Raw genomic sequence first — 21918 nt, 5'->3', positions numbered from 1 at the left:
GGGACATGATTTTGATATTGGTATTATGGAGACTTATTTAGTCTCGCCCATTTATTTGGGACATAGATTCTTTTAGTTATATTAGATTTTTGAGACTATCTCGTCTTCCCACTTGATGGGACATGCTTATATCTCGGATATATGGCTCGAAACTTAAAGTTGCGGACAACTTTCAAGAAGTTGGAGAGGATGTCTACATGGGTTTAGATAAAATCCAAGATATTGTATCCTTTTTAAAATTTTCAGCTTCATCTAGTAGTCTAGAAAGTAGCTTAAATCTTTGGTTTTGGATAACCAACTAGTGTGACCAATCAATAAATGAATAATCTTTTTGGCTATTTTCCTTGTGCATGTCTATGCAGAATTAATGTTATCACAAGGGCTTAAAGCCAAATCCTAAAGTATTATTCAACATGTTATGCATTATTCTATTGGAAGAATGTTCTATCCAAATGAATTTTCAATATCAAGGATTCTCTATATGGCCAAGTGGAGCTGTTTTATGCAATGGATTTGTTTTGACTCAGTTATCTTTCTCATACCTTGGCTATATCTACAGTATTTGTTATACTATTTCTCTTGCGAAGGGGGTTGTGAGACTGGATATTGACCTGAGAGTTCCACTCAAGCAAGGCTTGCGTGAGATTGGATAATACTCCGAGAGGGTCCACAACCAATGTTATCCTTCATTGATGTGACTAGTGAGTACTAATATGATCAATAACTTTGACATGTGACTTGAGTCCAGCTCTTTCTCTGCATAGTGCGATAGATGTCCACCTGGGAGTTAATTGGTATATAGTCATTGTTTAAGGCTAAATGGCCTTCATTTGAGGACTCTAGTTTGACTAGATCTGGGTTCATCCTTTTGGATGAGAACAACCTTGCTTTTCCACAAGGGAGCTATAACAGTTGAAAAAGCCATCAACAGTTGAAAAAGGTCAGGAAGATGTCACCAACCTAGATGTTTCCCAGTATGAAAGGGATCCTATGGACTCCAGGACGTCCAAATATTCGAAAAGAACAAGCTTTGGGAATGGGGGATTATCTTTGAATACAAAGGATCACACTCCTAAAATTTAGGAGAGTTGCTACTTTTGACCCGACTCTGATGGAAATTTTGTTCGTGTCATTACGTCTGGAATTGAGCAGATACCAAGAGTTGCCAAAGTACCTATGACAAATAGTCTACCAGTTGGGATATTTTTTAGAGATAAAGATAATGGGAGAACCCATCTCTTAGATTGGGACATGTGGCAAGAAAGTGGATCAAAGTGAGACAAGTGGCCTCACACGTCATTATAGCCTTCTCTTGCCATTTTAGCTCATGGGAGGCCCAAATCTATAAATTGGAGCCCTCTCTCTTCATTTGAAGGAGGCTCTCTTGTTATACACTAGCCTCTACCACCGTTACAGCCTGCCCTAATGATGGCTACTCTCTCTCTTGAAGGCTGCCCATGAAGAATACCGGTTGTTGGGGATTGTTTTGGAGGCTTCCATTGAAGGCAAGGGTATTTAATCATTTTATTATAATTTCTAGCCACTGTACTTGTTGTACCAGCCCTTGTACTTGTAACTATTGTACCAACCACTGTACCTGTTGTACTAGCCCTTGTACTTACTGTACCTAATGTACCAACCACTATACCTACTGTACCAACCCTTGTACTTGCTATACCACCCATTGCACATACTGTACGAGCCATTGCACATGCTGTACCAACCATTGTACTTCTTGTACCAGCTGAATGGAGAGTTGTACTTGCTATACCAACTCTATTGCATGAAGACCCGTGGTTTTTGGGAAAGAATCAGTACCCACACGGAGGTATATGGTTTATATTGTTGGCTCAGCATTTCTACAGCTATGTGCCGGCTGAATTTTATGGTTGCCTCGTGTTGGGCTATATTATGGCATTTGTATATGGATAATCCGGCATCTCTTGTGGGGAGAGTAAAGCCCTCAAAGCTTGTACATGATATTTTCTCCTTGGGTAAATACTCCAAGGGGAGGGTCGGCCCAATCCGGCCTCTATGCGGTGTCACATGTGCAAGCTCCATTTTCAGCATTTGTGGATGTTTTGTCTAGCTTTTATGTTTTATGCAAAGTGATGATGGATATGTGTTAAGGTTGTGGCTGATTTCAGTGTTTAATTGCATTAATGGTCAAGTGTTTTGCAAAACCCCGAGGCACCCCGGAAGTTACAATGCACATGCCCACCTTGGTTCCTTGCGCACTTGCTTGCCTGCCCATCACGGCCTAGCGCCGTCTCCCTCGGCTAACACTAGAGTCTTCTATGCAGTTGCATCATGAGAGGGAGAGGGAAAGGGAGCAGGAGAGAGAGGCCACACTGCCCTCCGTCTTGCGGAGAAGACAGCCACCACCCTTGCCAAAGCAAGTATGGTATTGACAGGTGGTTGAACGGTTTCATGCACATGGATTGTAGATGGATCATCTCCCCCCATTTTAGTACAACCTAGAGCCCCCACATCATCAGAGATAGGGACGAAATGTGAGTTCTACAGGGAGACTCAGCAAGGATGGATTCTTTGAGATCCCAAGATGCACGCAGCAGATCCACATGTCACATGCTATGCACATCCCGATTGGTCACCTCAAAGTATCCTCCCACCACCTCTCCGGAGTCCGAGTAGAGACTGGGAGAGCTGAGAACATCCCACGAAAGGAGCGGATATGTGAAGTATGCACCATAGGGAAGGTAGAGGACAAGGCTCACTATATGTTCAGATGCCCAGCATATGTCATGTGCATCCGTCGATCCCGATGCTCATGGACATGATTATCCTTGCTAGTAGGTATATGGGCAGATTTAGGGGTAGATTTGGACCTGATTTTAAGGCCCTACAAGCACCCAGAAGTGCCCGGGCCCCACACAATAGGCCCATGGATAGGACACCTTTTGGGCACAGTTTGGAAGCCAAATATGACTTTTTGGACATTATTATGTTCAAACCCACCTGAAGACGACTTTCCATTCTCTTCCTATATAAGGAAGGTCAAAGGGCATGGAAAGGCAGATATCTTACAAATCTCTCAAGCATTTTTTAGGTGTTGGCAAGAACCCCCGCATAAAGGCAGCCCGAGGAAGCTTTAGGCACAAAGACGAGCATCTAGAGAGCATGACCAAGCTGTGAAATCAACAAGCTTTTGTATACACGTAGATTAGCACACATGAACCGGATCTAGGTCAAAATGCAAGATTATCGTACATATTCATGTTTTGGAATATCCAGTAGATTAGGTCTACCTTGTCCCCCGTCACGTATTATGAGATATGGGGGAGATTTTGCTGCCTCTTCCCCCACGAGCGTTTCGGGCTACTAACATAGGTGATGCATCTGAGGACCAGAGATGTCTCGGGATGTACCTGATATAGATTAGACGACATAGGGACAGAGTATTGAGAGGACATGCTAAGAGACAATGCTAGCCCATACAAGACGTTGCCCAAAGGTCCATCACTAATTTCTTCATGGCATGAGCATCCACATCAGTCACCCGCACCGACATTGCCACGTCAATATCAGCTCATACCAGCCGTATACATGGGCCAAATCCCAAAGGAGTCCTATGGGCAAGGCTTACTTCATCCTGCATGGGAGGCGCCCCCAACCCAGAGCACCAAGGATCTCCACCACACAGAGACAGATCCATGAGATTCTCCGGCAACATGATGCTGGATCACATATTTACGCTTCGGGCTATCATCGAGCAGGCCAAAGCAGATGGCCGCTACCGACCATGTTGCTGCTTTGTGGCCCTCCACAAAGCTTCTAATACAGTGTCTCGGGCCCGTCTCCTATAGTGCTTACAACATCTCGAGGTCTCGTCTGACATGATCTAGGCTATCATTGCCTTATATGAGTCACTTATTGGCAAGGTGAGATGCCCAGGAGGACTCTCTGAGAAGGTCTCTATCTCTGAGAAGATCTCTAGCATCATCAGAGTGAAAAAAGGATGCCCACTATCTCCGACCCTCTTTTGACTCTACATAGATGAGATCTCGATGCCCAGCATATTATGAGAAATAGGGAGATTTCACTGCCTCTTCCAAGAGGGTTTTGGGCCACTGGCATGGGTGATGTAGTATGAGGACCAAAGAGGTCTCAGGATGTACCTGATAGAGCTTAAGCGACATAGAGACGGAGTATTGAAAGGACATGCTAAGAGAATGCCAACCCATACAAGACGTTGCCCAAAGATCCATCACTGATTTCTTCACGGCACGAGCATCCACATCAGCCACCCGTGCCGCCACTACCGCATTGACATCAGCTTTTACCAGCCGTACACATCGGCCATATTCGTGTCCCAGAGGAGTCCTAAGTGGGCAGCATGCCTACTCCATCCTACGTGCTAGGCGCCCCAGACCCAAAGCACCGAGGATCTCTACCACACAGAGAGAGGTCCATGAGATTCTTCAACGACATGACATGCCCTCTTCATAGCCACATTTGCCATCAGGAGACTTTTAGAGTCAAGTTTCCATTTTCAGTTTTCACGTTCTTTTTTAGTTTTCCATGGCACTCTATACTATTCATGGTCTCATAGGCCCTTCAGGTCTTTTGTAGACGCTTAATATATCTTTTACCTAAAGCTAGTCTTGATAATCGTGAAAGAGCCAAATAAGGAACTCATTCAGTTAGAGGACCTACCTAAAGCTATTTGTCTAGAACCAAATGAGGAACTCATTCAGTTAGAGGACCTACCTAAAGCTAGTCTTGATAATCGTGAAAGAGCTACGAGACACGGATGTTCAGAGGTGTGAGTAGAGTGAAAAGACCATTCTAGAAATGATGTTGTAGGAGTCACTACTTGAGGGAGGATTCCCTGACTCCTTAGCTGAGTATAATCCGATCTTTTGCAAGATGGGACACAAAGGATTAGAAGCGAGTGGCTTCTCAAAATCAGGATTCCCACTAATTGGATACCTAGAGAACCATGACCCAGGTGCCTCCGCCCTTCATCGAGCTTTAGTGACACGCTTGAACAAATAAAATAGGAGAAAGAATATTAACAAATCCTCAAGATAAACTCAAAAAGTATCCATGGCAATACTTAACTGTTGACAACATGTTGACAATAGAAGCATTTTAAAACTAAACGTGTACAGTGTTCTTACAATGTGTGCACACATTGGCATAAGGTTGTCTTTGACGATGAAAAAAATACATTCGATCAAATTGGCCATCCACATATACTTACAATCTGCACATCTTGGTCATCTAATGGTGTTGGAGGACCATCGCGCAACCGAACTTCCTTTGCTAGCACCTGAGCTCGATCACTCGCACTTGGAGGCTGCAAAAAATGAGAAAAAATGGAACTTAGATTTAACACCACTCATGTACACATCACCTTGGTCTCATAGACCCTTTGTGCCTTTGAAGACATTAATATAACTTTCTTTCTTTTCTCGCTCTCTCTCGAATGGAAGGAACCATGGGTAACCTGCAATCTCACAGAAAACCAGCCTACAACAAACATCTCATCAAAAACAACCCGCTCAGAAAAGTGGAATAGATTTCAAGAAAATCTCAAGGAAGCCCACAACAACATGGATTCCTACATAGCCACAGAAAAGCCAAGCTCACCTATGATCATGACGGCCTCCACACAATGAAGGAGATTCTTAAGCTCCTTGAGGTGTTGGGATTCGGAGCCTCGTGTGTTTCCACCTCGTGCGTGTGAACCCCTGTTTGTGTGTGTGTGTGTGTGTGTGTGTGTGTGTGTGTGTGTGTGTCGAATAATTGGATAACACATGACACACTTACCTTATCCACTTATAAAAGTGTACTCACACACTAGCAGAACAATATCAACCCTCTTGGGGGCTGCTCACACACACACACACACACACACAAAGTTTTCATGAAAGCATTGTTCTGTTTATTAATTAAATGTACAGAGGCGTGTCTCTCTCTTGAAGGCTGCCCATGAAGAATACCCGCTGTTGGGGATTGTTTTGGAGGCTTCCATCGCCAAGAAATACTGAAGGCAAGGGTATTTAATCATTTATTATGATTTCTAGCCATTGTACTTGTTGTACCAACATTTGTACTTGATGTACTTGTTGTACCATCCCTTTGTACTGGCTGTACCAGCTTCTGTACTTGCTGTGCCACCCATTGTACCGGCTATACCAGCTTTTGTACTTGCTGTACCTGCTGTACCAACCACCGTACCGGCTGTACCAGCTACTGTACCTGTTGTACCTACTGTACCAGTCCTTGTACTAAGTGTACCAGCTTCTGTACTTGTTGTACCACCCATTGTACCGACTGTACCAGCTTCTATACTTGCTGTACCTACTGTACGAGCCACTGTGTCGGCTGTACCAACCATTGTACCTGCTATACCGGCTGAATGGAGAGTTGTACTTGTTGTACCCTTTCTATTGCATGAAGACCCGTGGTTTTTGGGGAAGAATCAATACCCACACGGAGGTATATGGATTATATTGTTGGCTCGCTATTTCTACAGCCTATGTTCCGGCTTGGTTGCCTCGTGTTGGGCTGTGTTATGGCATTTGTATATGGATAATCCGGCATCTCCTGTGGGGAGAGTAAGACCCTCAAAGCTTGTACATGATATTATTCTCCTTGGGTGATAAAATACTCCAAGGGGGGGGGGGGGGTGTCGGCCCATTCCGGCCTCTATGCGGTGTCACGTGTGCAAGCTCCATTTTCAACATTTGTGGATGTTTTGTCCAGCTTTTATGTTTTATGCAAAGTGATGATGGATGTGTTAAGGGTGATGATGGATATGTGTTAAGGCTATGGCCATGTTTAAGTGTTTTAATATGCATTGATGGTATCAACAAGTGTGTCAAAGGCCCTAGTCCCCTGGGCACCCGCCGCGAGTTTCATTGGTATCAGAGCATAGGCTTTCTTGGAAGCGGAGGCTTCCTTCTATCAATAAGGAAGAGAAAAGATCTCAAGTGGGGACCACACTTACCATCATTGCTGTTAAGCATGGCCAGCCGCTTCATAGCTTATGAAGCAAGAGCATGAGCAGTAGACAGCATGTTGATCTAAGGATTTATGAATTCACAGAATTTTATCGTGGAAGTGTGAAGTTGGCTTTATGTGCACACGTTTAGCACTCTTTCCATATGGATATTGTGGATTATATTATCAAGCTTACAGGCAAGCTATATGGAGATATATCTCAGGAAATCTTAAGGATATGGTGACGAGATATTTCTTTTGGCTTCATGACCAACCTCGCAAAGAAAAGCTAAGTATACTTTGAGTTTGCAAAGTTGGTGCTTTGGCTATTTACTATGAAGTGTTTTTGATGTTCACTAACCCTTGTATAACTATGCAAGGAGAAAGGTGTTGTTGTTTGCCTTGAGATGGTTTCAGGGAAACATTGTTTATGGCTCCCTTTAATGGGATGAATTCTTTTCATGGCTACCTTTATTGGGATGGATTATATCCATGGAGATTTCTTTCTTGGACGAGATTTATATAGATATTGGGCTTCACAAGCAATTTCTATGGACGAATCTGTCCGAGTTTATAGAGAAGAAATCTTTGGATATCTCATGGATATGATGCTTTTATGGATAAAGTCCACCTCTACTCCAAGGTGTGTGGATAGCACGGAGTATGTGGTAAGAGTTATGGTATACAAGGATTATGGTATACAGCTCTATGGATTCCTGGACTTCTTGTCTAGGGATTTGGATCCATCCTCAGGTTTATGGATTATGTTTATGGCTCCCTTTTACTGGGATTGATTATTCTTTTTGGCTCCCTTTATTTGGGATGCATTGGACTTATGAAACTCATGATTCATATACCCTGTGTAGTATTCTCTTGTCTTACATGCTCTCTTGAAGATTGTTTCTACCATGTGAGGGTGGAACAATAGAGAGCAGATGGAAGGGAACATGGGCACTTCAAAGGGTAGTGACAAGCACAACATACCCTGTGTAGTGTTCTCTTGTCCTACGTGCTCTCTTGAAGATTGTTTGTGTGGGTGGAACAATAGAGAGCAGATGGAAGGAAACATGGGCACTTGAGAGGGTACTGTGAGTTGGTAGCCGAAATGCCTATAAACTATGTGTAGCAGAAATGCTTATGGAACACCAGGTTATCTATGCCTACGAGTGATTGTTTTATCTTGTTACTTGAGCCCACCTCTCATCCAAGGTGTGTGGTCAGAGTACCAACACGGAGTGCAAGTGGTAAAGTGGACATGACGAGACTTATGTCTATGCCAAGGGTCATGTGGACCGATCTCTTGTTGGCATGTGACTTATTTTGTCTCACCCATTTACTTGGGACATGGATTATGATATCTGGACTTATGGGACTGTTTTGTCTCGCCCATTTACTTGGGACATGGATTATGATATCTGGACTTATGGGACTGATTTGTCTCGCCCATTTATCTTGGGACATGATTATGATATCTGGACTTATGGGACTGTTTTTGTCTCGCCCATTTATCTTGGGACATGATTTTGATATTGGTATTATGGAGACTTATTTAGTCTCGCCCATTTCTTTGGGACATGGATTCTTCAGTTATATTGGATTTTTAAGACTGTCTCGTCTCGCCCAATCGATGGGACATGATTATATCTTGAATATATGGCTTAAAGCTTAAAGTTGCGGACAACTTTTAAGAAGCTGGGGAGGATGTCACCAGCCAGGACATTTCCCAGTCTGAAAGGGGTCTGGTGGACTCCAGGATGTTTAAATATTTGGAAAGTACAAGCTTTGGGAATGGGGGATTATCCTACAATACAAAGGACGACACTCCTAAAATTAGGAGAGTTGCTATTTTTGGCCCGACTCCGCTGGAAATTCTGTTCGCGTCATTACATCTGGAATTGAGCAGATACCAAGAGTTGGCAAAGTGCCTATGACAGAATGTCTACCAGTTGGGATATTTTTAGAGATAAAGTTTATGGAAGGATCCATCTCTTAGATTGGGACATCTGGCAAGGAGGTGGACCAAAGTGAGACAAGTGGCCTGACATTTGTTAGAAAGTGGATCAAAGTGAGACAAGTGGCCTCACACTTGTCACTTCAGCTATTGTGTGGCTCTCCACTTGTCATCGAAGCCTTCTCTTGCCATTTTAGCTCATGGGAGCCCTCTCTCTTCATTAATGGAGACTCTCTTGCTGCACACTAGCCTCTACCACCGTTATAGACTGCCCTAATGATGGCTACTCTCTTTCTCTCTCTCTTGAAGGCTGCCCATGAAGAATACCCACTGTTGGGGACTGTTTTGGAGGCTTCCATCACGAAGAAATACTGAAGACAAGGGTATTTAATCATTTATTATAATTTCTAGCCATTGTACTTGTTGTACCAGCATTTGTACTTGCTGTACTTGTTGTACCATCCCTTTGTATTGGCTGTACCAGCTTCTGTACTTGCTGTGCCACCCATTGTACCAGCTGTACCAGCTTTTGTACTTGCTGTACCTGTTGTACCAACCACCGTACCGGTTGTACCAACCACTGTACCTGATGTACCTACTGTACCAATCCTTGTACTAAGTGTACCAACTTCTGTACTTGTTGTACCACCCATTGTACCGACTGTACCAGCTTTTGTACTTGTTATACCTGCTGTACCAGCCACTGTACTAGCTGTACCAACCATTGTACTTGCTATACCGGCTGAATGGAGAGTTGTACTTGTTGTACCCTTTCTATTGCATGAAGACCCGTGGTTTTTGGGGAAGAATCAATACCCACACGGAGCTATATGGATTATATTGTTGGCTCGCTATTTCTACAGCCTATGTTCCGGTTTGGTTGCCTCGTGTTGGGTTGTGTTATGGCATTTGTATATGGATAATCCGGCATCTCCTGTGGGGAGAGTAAGGCCCTCAAAGCTTGTACATGATTTTCTCCTTGGGTAATAAAATACTCCAAGGGGGGGGGGGGGGGGTCCGCCCATTCCGGCCTCTATGCGGTGTCACGTGTGCAAGCTCCATTTTCAACATTTGTGGATGTTTTGTCCAGCTTTTATGTTTTATGCAAAGTGATGATGGATATGTGTTAAGGGTGATGATGGATATGTGTTAAGGCTATGGCCATGTTTAAGTGTTTTAATATGCATTGATGGTATCAACAAGTGTGTCAAAGGCCCTAGTCCCCTGGGCACCCGCCGCCGCGAGTTTCACGGTCAAGCTACGTAGACCGGACAATGCACGCGGCAAGGCGACAGAGTTGAGAAGCGTGGTGTTGGCAGCAAGCCAACAGCAGCAATGTGCAATCGACGACGATGCTAACGGGGTAGCTGCAAGCGATGAGCTGTAGAAGCCGGCATACAGGCAGGCTAATCATGCTCTAATACCAAATGATGAAGGCAGCTGCAACTAGGATTTGCAGGTACAGTGCTGTGCTATGGTGATTGAAAGATCTTCATGTCATAGGTGTGTGTGTGAAGAAGGATACAAAGAGAAGAGAGAGAACAAAGCTCTTAGAGAGAGTGAAGTACACGATTGAATGATGTGATAGTTGCTTGATTGATTCAATGAATCAAGGATACCTTTGGGAGTTGCTACATCATTATATGTGGTTATTCTCATATTGTTTCGTCTTTTTAAACCTAAACAAGCCTCTCCAAGTCAAGGTATAATTCTGCAAACCAGTGAGCTATTTGATTCAAGATGCTTCACCAAAGGAACAACTGCAAGTGAAGCCTATCTCTAAACCTAAAAAGAAGATTGTTAAACCTAAATCAAAACCTTATTATTATCATTATGCAAAATCTTTAGTTTTTTTAAAAATTTCTTGAGTACAAACATGCATATGTATGGTCAGGGGAATTAAAGCATTCTTGTACTAGGGATATGACACTACCCTTGGGTTCACAAACCAAGTGGTAAGACCTTCCCTCACTCTCATAATGGCATCTCATTCTATGCATTTGGATAAGTTTGATAGGAATGGATTCAATACATGGCAAATGAAGATAAAATATCATCTAATGAGAGAAAGTATATAATTCGATCGAGCTATGTCAACGATGTCCCATCTGCATGGCACGATCCCAAAGTGAGGACCCGAGTGGTTTAGCAATATGTAAAAAAGGAAAAAACCAAGGTATATGGAAATAGGTAATGTGCCATTGTACATACAGGATGGCAAGATAAAATATTTTGTCACGTGCACCCTGCACTAGTGTACACAATGACACACTAGCATGATCATCAGTGCAACATTTTATACAAAAGTAGTACCTTTTCTTTAGGAATATTTGTCGTACGAACGCCGTGACCCCATTGTGAGCCCTCAGTCCAAGGACAGTCATGCACGAGCTACGTAGGTCAATCTCCGAGCCAAAGGCAAGCCCATGGCTGGTGGCTCTATCAAAGGCTTGGTCAAGGGCTGTTGACAGCCCTAACCCTCTATATGAGGCAGCCGACAGCATACAAGGACAGCATGTCCTTGTTGACCAGCAAAAGGGGCAGCCATAGCACATGGTCTGCAGCCTGTCTTGGGTTTTGTGCAAACAGCCAGCAGGCAAGGCAGCAACTAAGTTATGCGTAGCATTTAACAGTATTCAATGCTATTTTTCAGCATATAAGCACATGTGCAGCAGTCGGCCAACTCAGCAAGTCGGGTGAAAGGAACTCAGTCGACCAGCATTAAATGTTATGCCTAACATTTAATGTTAGCGCTAGCATTTAATGCTAGTTTTGGCAATTTTTTGCCCAAGGTGACACTTGGAGACCCCCTGTTCTAACATTGCAGGGCCCAAACGCAGCCCAAGATGAGCCCTTCTAGCCATGGCTGACAGCCTTCTCCTGGTCGACCAGCAGCCCAGAAACATATATAAACAGGCGCAAGCATCCCTCATTAATCATTCAGTAATTCAGCAAAGATATCAGCAGTTCAAGCATCAGATAGTCATCCTACTCTCTCCAAGGAATCATTGGAGCACTTCTTCAACATTCAGCCAGCATATTTGCAGTGCCAGTCCTACAGCTATCTCGACTTCCATAAGTGGCCCGAGTCTTTTGCAGTGCCTCGGATGGGTGGATACTCAGCCGACATACGGTCTTCCTCGTCCTTGCGTTGGGCAGTCATATCGCTTGTTCTCAGGCATCGTACAGCATTCTCCAAAGAATTAATATAAGCAAATACTCCTGCTTGCAAGGGGAAGGGGAATGGGGGGGGGGGGCTTTTCAGTGGGTAATTGGGACCCAATACTGTGCCATCTACTTCACTTTTATTATCTTCTCTTTCTTTACTATGTGAATTGGATGCTAAAGATCTCACCACATAAAGGTATACAGAAGGCCCTATTGTGCGTTACCACGATCAACCTCAGTGCATGTAACATTGGTATCAGAGCATCAGGTTGGTGACCCAACTCGGCTACCTAAAGAAGTGAGAGCATCCAGTGGATGGTAAAGCTGCGGTCCGGAAAGAACACCCAAGCCTCCACCATGTCGGGAGAAATCACATCAAGAAGAAAGCTAGCAAGAAGTTATGGAGGCACAAAGCTTCCACAAGCGACGCACCAAGAGAAAGTATGCTTCCGCCAAGCACAGAAGAGCTCCTTACAATAATGATGGAGCAAATAAACTCTGAAGATGCAGCTTGCCAGACAAAAAGAGAAGCCCAAAGAAGGCATCTCAGATCTGGCACATATGTTCTTCGGAACAAAGAAGAAAAAACGAACGCAAATATGAGGAAGACCGACGCCGTCGAGAAGCCGCCGACCGAGAGTTTCACCAGCAAAGACTCCGGAGGGTATGCAAATCCAGCATCAACAGATGATGGCACAGATTTTAGCATCCCTCTCCAAGACGGCTCAGAATATCTCGTCCTCCACCGCCCCTACCACCACTGTCATATGAATCTCTCCAAATTTTAGTAAGTATGAAGGGATATCATGCTGTTGATTCTCAATTTATTCATCAATTCCCTTTAGCTAAAATTACAGATCCACAAGATAAAGTCCATGCGGCAGCACCCCAACTCTCACAGGGAAAGTTGTTACTCGGTGGCAGCACTCGTCACAACTTCACACAAACCCCATCACAGGCCAATTCCAATTTGATTGGGCTACTTTCATGGCTGCCCTCAAAGCCCGTTTTCTTCCACCACAATATATGACCAATCTTGAGGACGAGTTTTACAAACTCAATCAGGGTGGTTCCTGATTTTGAGCAAGGGTCAGTGCCCGTGCATAAGTTTGAGGCTCAAGTTTCCTAAATGTAAGTCTGAACGGCGGTAAGCCTAAGCTGGTACAATCTACTCCTAAGCCTTAGCAGCAGTCGTCTACCCACAGTAAGGGGGCTCATAACAACAAAGACCAAAAGAAAAGGAGCCGAGGACCAAAATGTGGCTATTTGACACCTTGGTCACTCTGGCATTGATGTATGTGTTGGATATTATGAGCTTCAGTGTGTGAACACTCCCTACAAGTGTGAAACCGATCCCGTCAAGTGGGAATAGACTCCGTTGGACACCCACACGCGTAATAGCACAACTTAATATCACAATTTGAAATGGACAACTTAACAACAACTTGAAATTGAAATGAAATGAAATGAGATAGATGGACACCAGCACTGGGGCCGAAACGGGCCGACCCCTCGTCAATATATGATATATTTATTGGGAGTATTTGACAAATACAATGCTCCATGGGTTCAAAGAACCAGATGATGTGTAAACCGGCCTTCAGAAACCAAAGGGCGGTGAAACAAACACTCGCACATAAAACACTTCAACACCATTGAGGACCTAGAAAAGGAAAACAAACAGGGGGAGCTAGAGTGCTCCTGCAAATAGTACACGGACACCGATTGGCCCCAAATCGCAGTGGCGCCCCTTGCGGTATTTCTTTAATTGAATAAAAGAGCTTTGATTACAATATAAGGCTGGTAATTCAGCCGTCCCAGTAGAACTCCTGAAGCCTGCAAAGAACCTGCATCTGGCTTCTTGTCCACACGGCATCCACAGATAAATCCAGCCATTGTTCACATCGAAAGACTCTCTCACATTGAGTCTGCATACAGAAGCTTTCTCCCATGATCAAGGCTGCCACAACCATCCATAGCCTCTCACACTATGAACAGCATCACACCCTGACACATCCAGTGCTTCTGCATCACAACACAGACTCCCAAACTGTCTCTCAAAAGAGAACTCGCATCACAGCACAGCATACAATACAGTTGACACACCTGTACAAACCCTCTCTACCTTCCAAGGGTACTATCCATCTCTGTCATGGATTCCCTGTCCCCTGTCTAATCAGTAGCAAGGCTGTACCAAGCATGTGTCCATTCCTATACCTTCTGCCTGCATGTGACCTATCTCCTGGAGAAACCCACATAACATGTTTCCTCGAGAAAACCTACGACCTGTTTCCACATGAAACCCTTAGGCCTGTTTCCCTTTGAAACTTCTGTCCTGATTCCATACATCTAGTTGCCTGTTCCCTCATGAAACATCTGGCAACATAGAGATGTGCATAACTGTAGGTCTCACTGTTCCTTTCTAGCAGGAAGAAAACAATCTGCTCCATGAGCACGCAGCCATGCGAGCTTGCATCACTCCCATGCCAAAAATATAACCAAAAGACCTGTACTTGCAGCCAAAAACCCAAGTACCTTGCTGAATTTGCAGCCAAACAAAAACAGCCCATAGACTGTCCCAAAACAGTCCCGAACCAAAAGCAAAGAGAAGCTGAAAGTTCCATCAGTTGAACGCCATCGACATGATGTCTATGTTCATGGAAAACCAACCTCTGTCCACCTTTGTGTCAAGAAAAACCAGCCCTTGTCTTCTGCAAAAACACGCCCCCTCCAAAAAGCACCAGTGCTTTTGGGCGTTTCATAGCAGGCAAGGGAGGGAAAGAAACGCATCTTCCAAGAGCTAGAGAGAGAGAGAGAAGGAAGGCCTGTGTCTCTGTTCTATAACACAGCACAGCAGCCAGCCCGTTACTCTCCCAAAAGCATGCCGGTGGAGATATTCAGCTGCGCCTTCAACTTCTGAAGCACAGCCTGCCTGTTGCCCTTTCCAACAAGCCAAAGCGATTCAGCTGCTCAAGCCTCAGACCCGCCTGTACCTGCTGGACAGAATTGTCCCTATCCGCCTGCATGTACCTGTTCGTACAGATCTGCATCTGCACAATAGGCGCCTGAACCTGCAGCACCCGTACCCATCCGTACAAGCCTTTTCACAGCTACTGCACGGTACCGCTGTCCTCCACGCAGCCAACCAGCCTGTTTTCTCCTCTCTTCCACGCAGCCACCCCAAAAGCACATGCGCCTGCTGTAGGGATAGGCGCCTCCTTGCTTGCCAGCCCCTCTTCTTTCCCAAAAAGCACACGTGGCCCCCAAATTAGCATATGGGCCACGTTTCTTTAATGAAAAGCTTTATAAATGATTACAAAGGTTTTTAAACCTTTTAAGCTAAAATTCCTTTGCCCCCCTTTCACACATGGGGTTGTCCACACATGGGCTTCCATCTTCACTCCCACCTGATGCCATTTCACACTGTCCACCATGTCCCCGTGCACATCTGCATCTTGTCCAGAGAAAAACACAGGGTCGTGACATACCCCCCTCTTGAAAAATGGCAAGCGTCCTCGATTGCACTCAATGGCACAATAAAGCATCTCATGAGCAAAGATACCCCATATGGCAAAAACAATGGCTCTCCAATGCATCTGGGTGATAAAATAATCATCCTGCACAATAAGCCACACTGTCCTCTTGCTTGTTCCTTCAGAACCTACAGCAAAAGTCTAAAACCAAATGGAAACACGTTAATTGTGTTAGCCAAAAACAAAACCATGCATCATTCTACATATGACAAACATATGCATGACACATACATGCATTCGCAAACAATATGCTCCTCAAAATGCTCTACCTACTCCAAAGTAACAGTCTAAGGGCTGCTCGCAAGCCTTACGCCCATGGGCATCCTGCAGGACCCACGACTGATGGTAAAACATGAGCATATGAAAGCATTCAATGCATCCAAACACTACATCTACCAAGTACTTTCCCACATATGTCTCATGGCCATCCCGCAGGAGTTACACCTAGTGGTGCATCCATGAACATAATAAAGCACTTGATGTATCATACCAACATACATGCAGCGGATGACACAATGCAGAGTATTTCCCAATGTATTCTCAGTGGTACCAGGATCCAATGGCACCAGAATACAAAAATACCTCTACCTCAAAAAGTGTATGCATACATGCACAAATAGAGTTCGATCCATATTTCCATGAACCAAACCAACTCTAGGACTGCTCACAAGACTTATGTCCTCCATAGAGTTATCCATAGTTGCAGTTTGAGTTCCAGGTGCGCGCGACTGTGAACCATACCCAACTTTACCATCTCATGTGTCTAGAACACAAGATCATAGAAGTCCCATAAGCAGATGTACTGTCAGCCTCAGTACCTTCGGGTGAATACAAAGATGTCACCAAGCGACTCCTAGATAACAAATGAGCCTGTCTGTAACAACAAGGGAGCGGAGGTGCTACCCCCCTCTTGAGCATCAGGCAATGCTCCAGACCTATGCTCTGCTGAACCTGAATGAGCCGTAACAAGAGTCGACTCCAACTCATAGGCATCAAGATAAAGCTGCAACTCCTGAGGTGAATCTGCTAAGTCACCCTCCTCCATCCACTTCGCATCCATCAGTGAACCTCCTCCATCCACTTCGTATCCATCAGTGAACAGCTCTTGGACTTCACAGGATAGCGACGGGAAACTTTACCCTGTACCTTATGTGCCAGTATCTGCTCGGGAATAAGAACCTCGTCAAGTTCCTCTGCTTCCGTCTGAGCCTCATCTGATACATCCTCAGGCACCCAAAACCTGCTTGCACTCCACCCAAGTGATAAGCACAAGTCCTCGATGAAGCATAGTAGATCACCACTGCTAAACATAGAAAGAAACTGTCTTCCGAACCCATGAAGCCTCCGTGAAGATACCACTGGTGACAAACTGTCGAAAGCCATAGCCTTCAACGCATCCCCTGCACCATAACACTTCAACTGCTTCTTGTTCCTGGCCGACTACTTCTTGTCCTTGGTGTCTTTTCTCCTGAGCTTCATCTTCAGCTCTTGCTCTTCACCTCATATAGGCAAAGACACAAAATCCTGCACTGTGTCCTGCACTTCCTTTTCACTTTCCTCATGTTGAAGCTTTTGATGTGACTCTCATGAGACAACCACGAGCTCGCCCCCTTAGGAAAGTTGGCGATTGTCCCAACCAAAGCAACCACGGACTCGCCTCCTTGAGAAAGTCGACGATGTGTCCCGGCAAACGGAACCTTGTAAACCGGCCTTCAGAAACCAAAGGGCGGTGAAACAAACACTCGCACATAAAACACTTCAACACCATTGAGGACCTAGAAAAGGAAAACAAACAGGGGGAGCTAGAGTGCTCCTGCAAATAGTACACGGACACCGATTGGCCCCAAATCGCAGTGGCGCCCCTTGCGGTATTTCTTTAATTGAATAAAAGAGCTTTGATTACAATATAAGGCTGGTAATTCAGCCGTCCCAGTAGAACTCCTGAAGCCTGCAAAGAACCTGCATCTGGCTTCTTGTCCACACGGCATCCACAGATAAATCCAGCCATTGTTCACATCGAAAGACTCTCTCACATTGAGTCTGCATACAGAAGCTTTCTCCCATGATCAAGGCTGCCACAACCATCCATAGCCTCTCACACTATGAACAGCATCACACCCTGACACATCCAGTGCTTCTGCATCACAACACAGACTCCCAAACTGTCTCTCAAAAGAGAACTCGCATCACAGCACAGCATACAATACAGTTGACACACCTGTACAAACCCTCTCTACCTTCCAAGGGTACTATCCATCTCTGTCATGGATTCCCTGTCCCCTGTCTAATCAGTAGCAAGGCTGTACCAAGCATGTGTCCATTCCTATACCTTCTGCCTGCATGTGACCTATCTCCTGGAGAAACCCACATAACATGTTTCCTCGAGAAAACCTACGACCTGTTTCCACATGAAACCCTTAGGCCTGTTTCCCTTTGAAACTTCTGTCCTGATTCCATACATCTAGTTGCCTGTTCCCTCATGAAACATCTGGCAACATAGAGATGTGCATAACTGTAGGTCTCACTGTTCCTTTCTAGCAGGAAGAAAACAATCTGCTCCATGAGCACGCAGCCATGCGAGCTTGCATCACTCCCATGCCAAAAATATAACCAAAAGACCTGTACTTGCAGCCAAAAACCCAAGTACCTTGCTGAATTTGCAGCCAAACAAAAACAGCCCATAGACTGTCCCAAAACAGTCCCGAACCAAAAGCAAAGAGAAGCTGAAAGTTCCATCAGTTGAACGCCATCGACATGATGTCTATGTTCATGGAAAACCAACCTCTGTCCACCTTTGTGTCAAGAAAAACCAGCCCTTGTCTTCTGCAAAAACACGCCCCCTCCAAAAAGCACCAGTGCTTTTGGGCGTTTCATAGCAGGCAAGGGAGGGAAAGAAACGCATCTTCCAAGAGCTAGAGAGAGAGAGAGAAGGAAGGCCTGTGTCTCTGTTCTATAACACAGCACAGCAGCCAGCCCGTTACTCTCCCAAAAGCATGCCGGTGGAGATATTCAGCTGCGCCTTCAACTTCTGAAGCACAGCCTGCCTGTTGCCCTTTCCAACAAGCCAAAGCGATTCAGCTGCTCAAGCCTCAGACCCGCCTGTACCTGCTGGACAGAATTGTCCCTATCCGCCTGCATGTACCTGTTCGTACAGATCTGCATCTGCACAATAGGCGCCTGAACCTGCAGCACCCGTACCCATCCGTACAAGCCTTTTCACAGCTACTGCACGGTACCGCTGTCCTCCACGCAGCCAACCAGCCTGTTTTCTCCTCTCTTCCACGCAGCCACCCCAAAAGCACATGCGCCTGCTGTAGGGATAGGCGCCTCCTTGCTTGCCAGCCCCTCTTCTTTCCCAAAAAGCACACGTGGCCCCCAAATTAGCATATGGGCCACGTTTCTTTAATGAAAAGCTTTATAAATGATTACAAAGGTTTTTAAACCTTTTAAGCTAAAATTCCTTTGCCCCCCTTTCACACATGGGGTTGTCCACACATGGGCTTCCATCTTCACTCCCACCTGATGCCATTTCACACTGTCCACCATGTCCCCGTGCACATCTGCATCTTGTCCAGAGAAAAACACAGGGTCGTGACATGATGTCCATGTACAAATGAATACAGTACCAAACAAAAGGCTCGAAGTCGATGTTCGAAGTAGAACGACCACTTGCGTGGTCCAGTCTCTACGGTCCTGTGCCTTCCCTGGACTCCGCGGAGAGCGCCCCACTGGTGTTCCAGGACCACGCACAAACAGGCGCTCCCGTACTAACGCCTGGATCTCCCGATCTCAGCACCTTTGGACCGTGGTTCTCCAAGAGCTTGGACTACCCGGCACTGAACGGGTGTTGCCGTGGCGAGAGTCCCTTATCAGATTTATCACAAAGTACTTTAATTAAATCTGAAAATTCACTTACTTGTAGATTGAAGACCAATACTCATGGTGTCTGTGTGCAGTTACTTGAGAGGGACACCGAGACACAGCAGCCTGTCGAGGAGGTTGAGGAGAGCAGCTTGCTGTGAGAGGCGTAACCACCTGAAGAAGGTGCAAAACCACCGGTAGCCGTCTATGGATAGGAGGTGTAACAACCTGGCTGCTGAGCAAGTGCAACCACCTTGTAGATGGTACAGCCACCTGTATGGAGAAGAAAGAAGAGTAGTAGCCGCCACTTTGAAGAGAAACTGCTTGCAAAAGAGATGAAGCGCACAGTTGACAGCCGCCTGCTGGAGCTGGAGCGCAGCTTGCTGGTGGTGGACAACTGCTTGGCTGCAGAGCACAGCCTGTTGGGGAAGAACGCACACACACAGCCTGCTGGTGATGGACACACAACCAGCTACTTTGGTAGGCTGTGCAGCAAGCTCGAGTGCAGTCGCCTTAGGGTAGAGCGCTGCTGGCTGGAGATCAGGCACACAGCCGCCTGCTGTGGTAGTGGGCAGCCCACTGAATAACCAACGCAGCCACCAGCCGTCTGAAACAGAGGCGCCTGGCTGCAGCCTGATAGGAGCAGAAGCGTGGCCTTCCGCCTGCTGAAGAAACAGCAGCCTGTGCCGCGTATATGGGAAAGCACATAGCCACTTGTGGAGTTGCAGCCGACCTGAGCATGCGCCAGAGATGGTCGCCGGCTGTCCTCTCTTACGAAAGATGGTGGAAGCGATCGCCGGTCTATCTACGATGGAGGTGGTGGCTCCCTTTTGTAAAGTTTGGAGTGGAGTAAAACCATTTGATTTGGCTGGCTCCCCATGTTTGCATGTGGGCGGCCAGTTCCATGGTGGTGTGGGTAGGTGACCATGCACCCACCCCCACACACACATAAGTGAAGTGTGGCTCCCCACCTTGGCCCCTAAGTGGGTGCCCACTTTTAAGTGAGTGTGAACATACAACCTTATAAAATGAAAGGTTAGAGAATAAACTATTAAACCAACATGTGCAATACACTTACCACCTGTTCACATACAACAAAACTCGTCAGAAGACAGAGCAAACTTTACGACTCATTGGCAAGCGTCCCCGCTCAGTAAGTGACACGACAAATAGGCAAACACAGAAATACAAGTCATGCGAAAACAGTTTCAAACATGCAAAACATGAGTGCATGTGCAAATAGTATCATGGACATATCTCCCGTTCATGGAACAAGTACAAAATATCTGTCGGCACAAAAATGGCACGACGTAAAATATAAATCCTGGTCTTCCTACGGAGTGACAGTCGCATAGGTAAGACACGGTTCCAGGCACGAGCCTCCCTATGGAGTGGCAGTCCCTTAGGTAAGACACGGCACAAATACTGGCTCTTCCATGGCGTGACAATCCCATGGATAGAACACAGTCCAGGTCATACACAGGTGGCACCAGTCTGGCTCCCGTCCATGTCAAGCAAGAATACTGGCCTCTTCACATGAGACACCGGCCTGGCCTCAAGTGAACGAGACACAAAACTAGAGATGGACCAAATGGTCGGCCAATTGGTGACATCCCCCCGGGCTTCTAAAGAGTTGTCCTCAACTGAAAAGCCTCAAGATATGCCTGCAACAACTGTGGGTAATCAACAAAATAGTCCTCATTTACCCATTTTGCATCAATAGACAAATAATTTTTAAACTTCACAAGGTATCTTCTAGAAAGCTTCCCTGCAGGTAGCTTTCGCTCCTTGTAAAAAACAATCTATTCTCACTGGAGGATCTCCTCAAGCTCATCAATCTCGGGCGGATCTTCTGCGACAGGCTTGTCAGGATCTAGCCCCACATATTTCCGAAATAGACTCACATGAAAAGCATTGTGAATCTTCCAGTGACTAGGTAAAGCAAGCCTGTAGGACACTTCATTGATCTTTTGAATCACCTTGAAGGGTCCATAATAGCGAGGTCAAGCCGAATTTGTTCTTCTTTGGGCCCTGATCTTTAGAAGTGATATTTTCAGCTTTACCACCCTTGTGGGTCTCCCGAAAGTTCTTTTAGGTGGCTGTCCACCCTTTTGCAGGTTTGGGACAGCCTTGTCTTTCCCCTTTGAACCGCCTTGATCCTGCTTGATTTTAAGCACCAATTGCTCCGTAGCAAGAGCAGAAGCTGTGAGCTGTTGCAAAGTATGTTTCGGGTGCAATTCAATGCCTGAACGATATGCTGGTTGCAGTCCGGAGCGAAACTTCCTCTTTCTTTCATCCTCCGTGATTTGCATAAAAGGAGTTACTTCCAGCAACACTTTCCAAAACTTGTTGACATACTGTTACACGCTTTCATTATCTCTTTGCTCAAGTCTATCCCACTTTTGAGTGAGAGTTTGCTCCGCATTTGGTGGC

At 45.6% G+C, this 21918-nt stretch overlaps 1 protein-coding gene across 1 annotated transcript in view; it reads right to left on the bottom strand.

Annotated features, from left to right (window-relative positions):
- EMB3142 (nuclear pore complex protein (DUF3414)) overlaps positions 1 to 21918 on the bottom strand; it is a 96242-nt gene that overhangs the window by 59760 nt on the left and 14564 nt on the right. The window contains exon 2 of the mRNA XM_086783137.1: positions 5228 to 5323. Within this exon, the coding sequence (XP_086639263.1) occupies positions 5228 to 5323 (96 nt within the window). The remainder of the gene's footprint in view (positions 1 to 5227; positions 5324 to 21918) is intronic.

The sequence above is a fragment of the Cibotium barometz genome, chromosome 45 (assembly GCF_041138505.1).
Source record: "Cibotium barometz isolate CiBa-2024 chromosome 45, ASM4113850v1, whole genome shotgun sequence".
Lineage (NCBI taxonomy): Eukaryota > Viridiplantae > Streptophyta > Polypodiopsida > Cyatheales > Cibotiaceae > Cibotium > Cibotium barometz.
The sequence above is the reverse complement of the archived record's forward strand: the minus strand, read 5'-3'. Positions and strand labels throughout refer to the sequence as shown.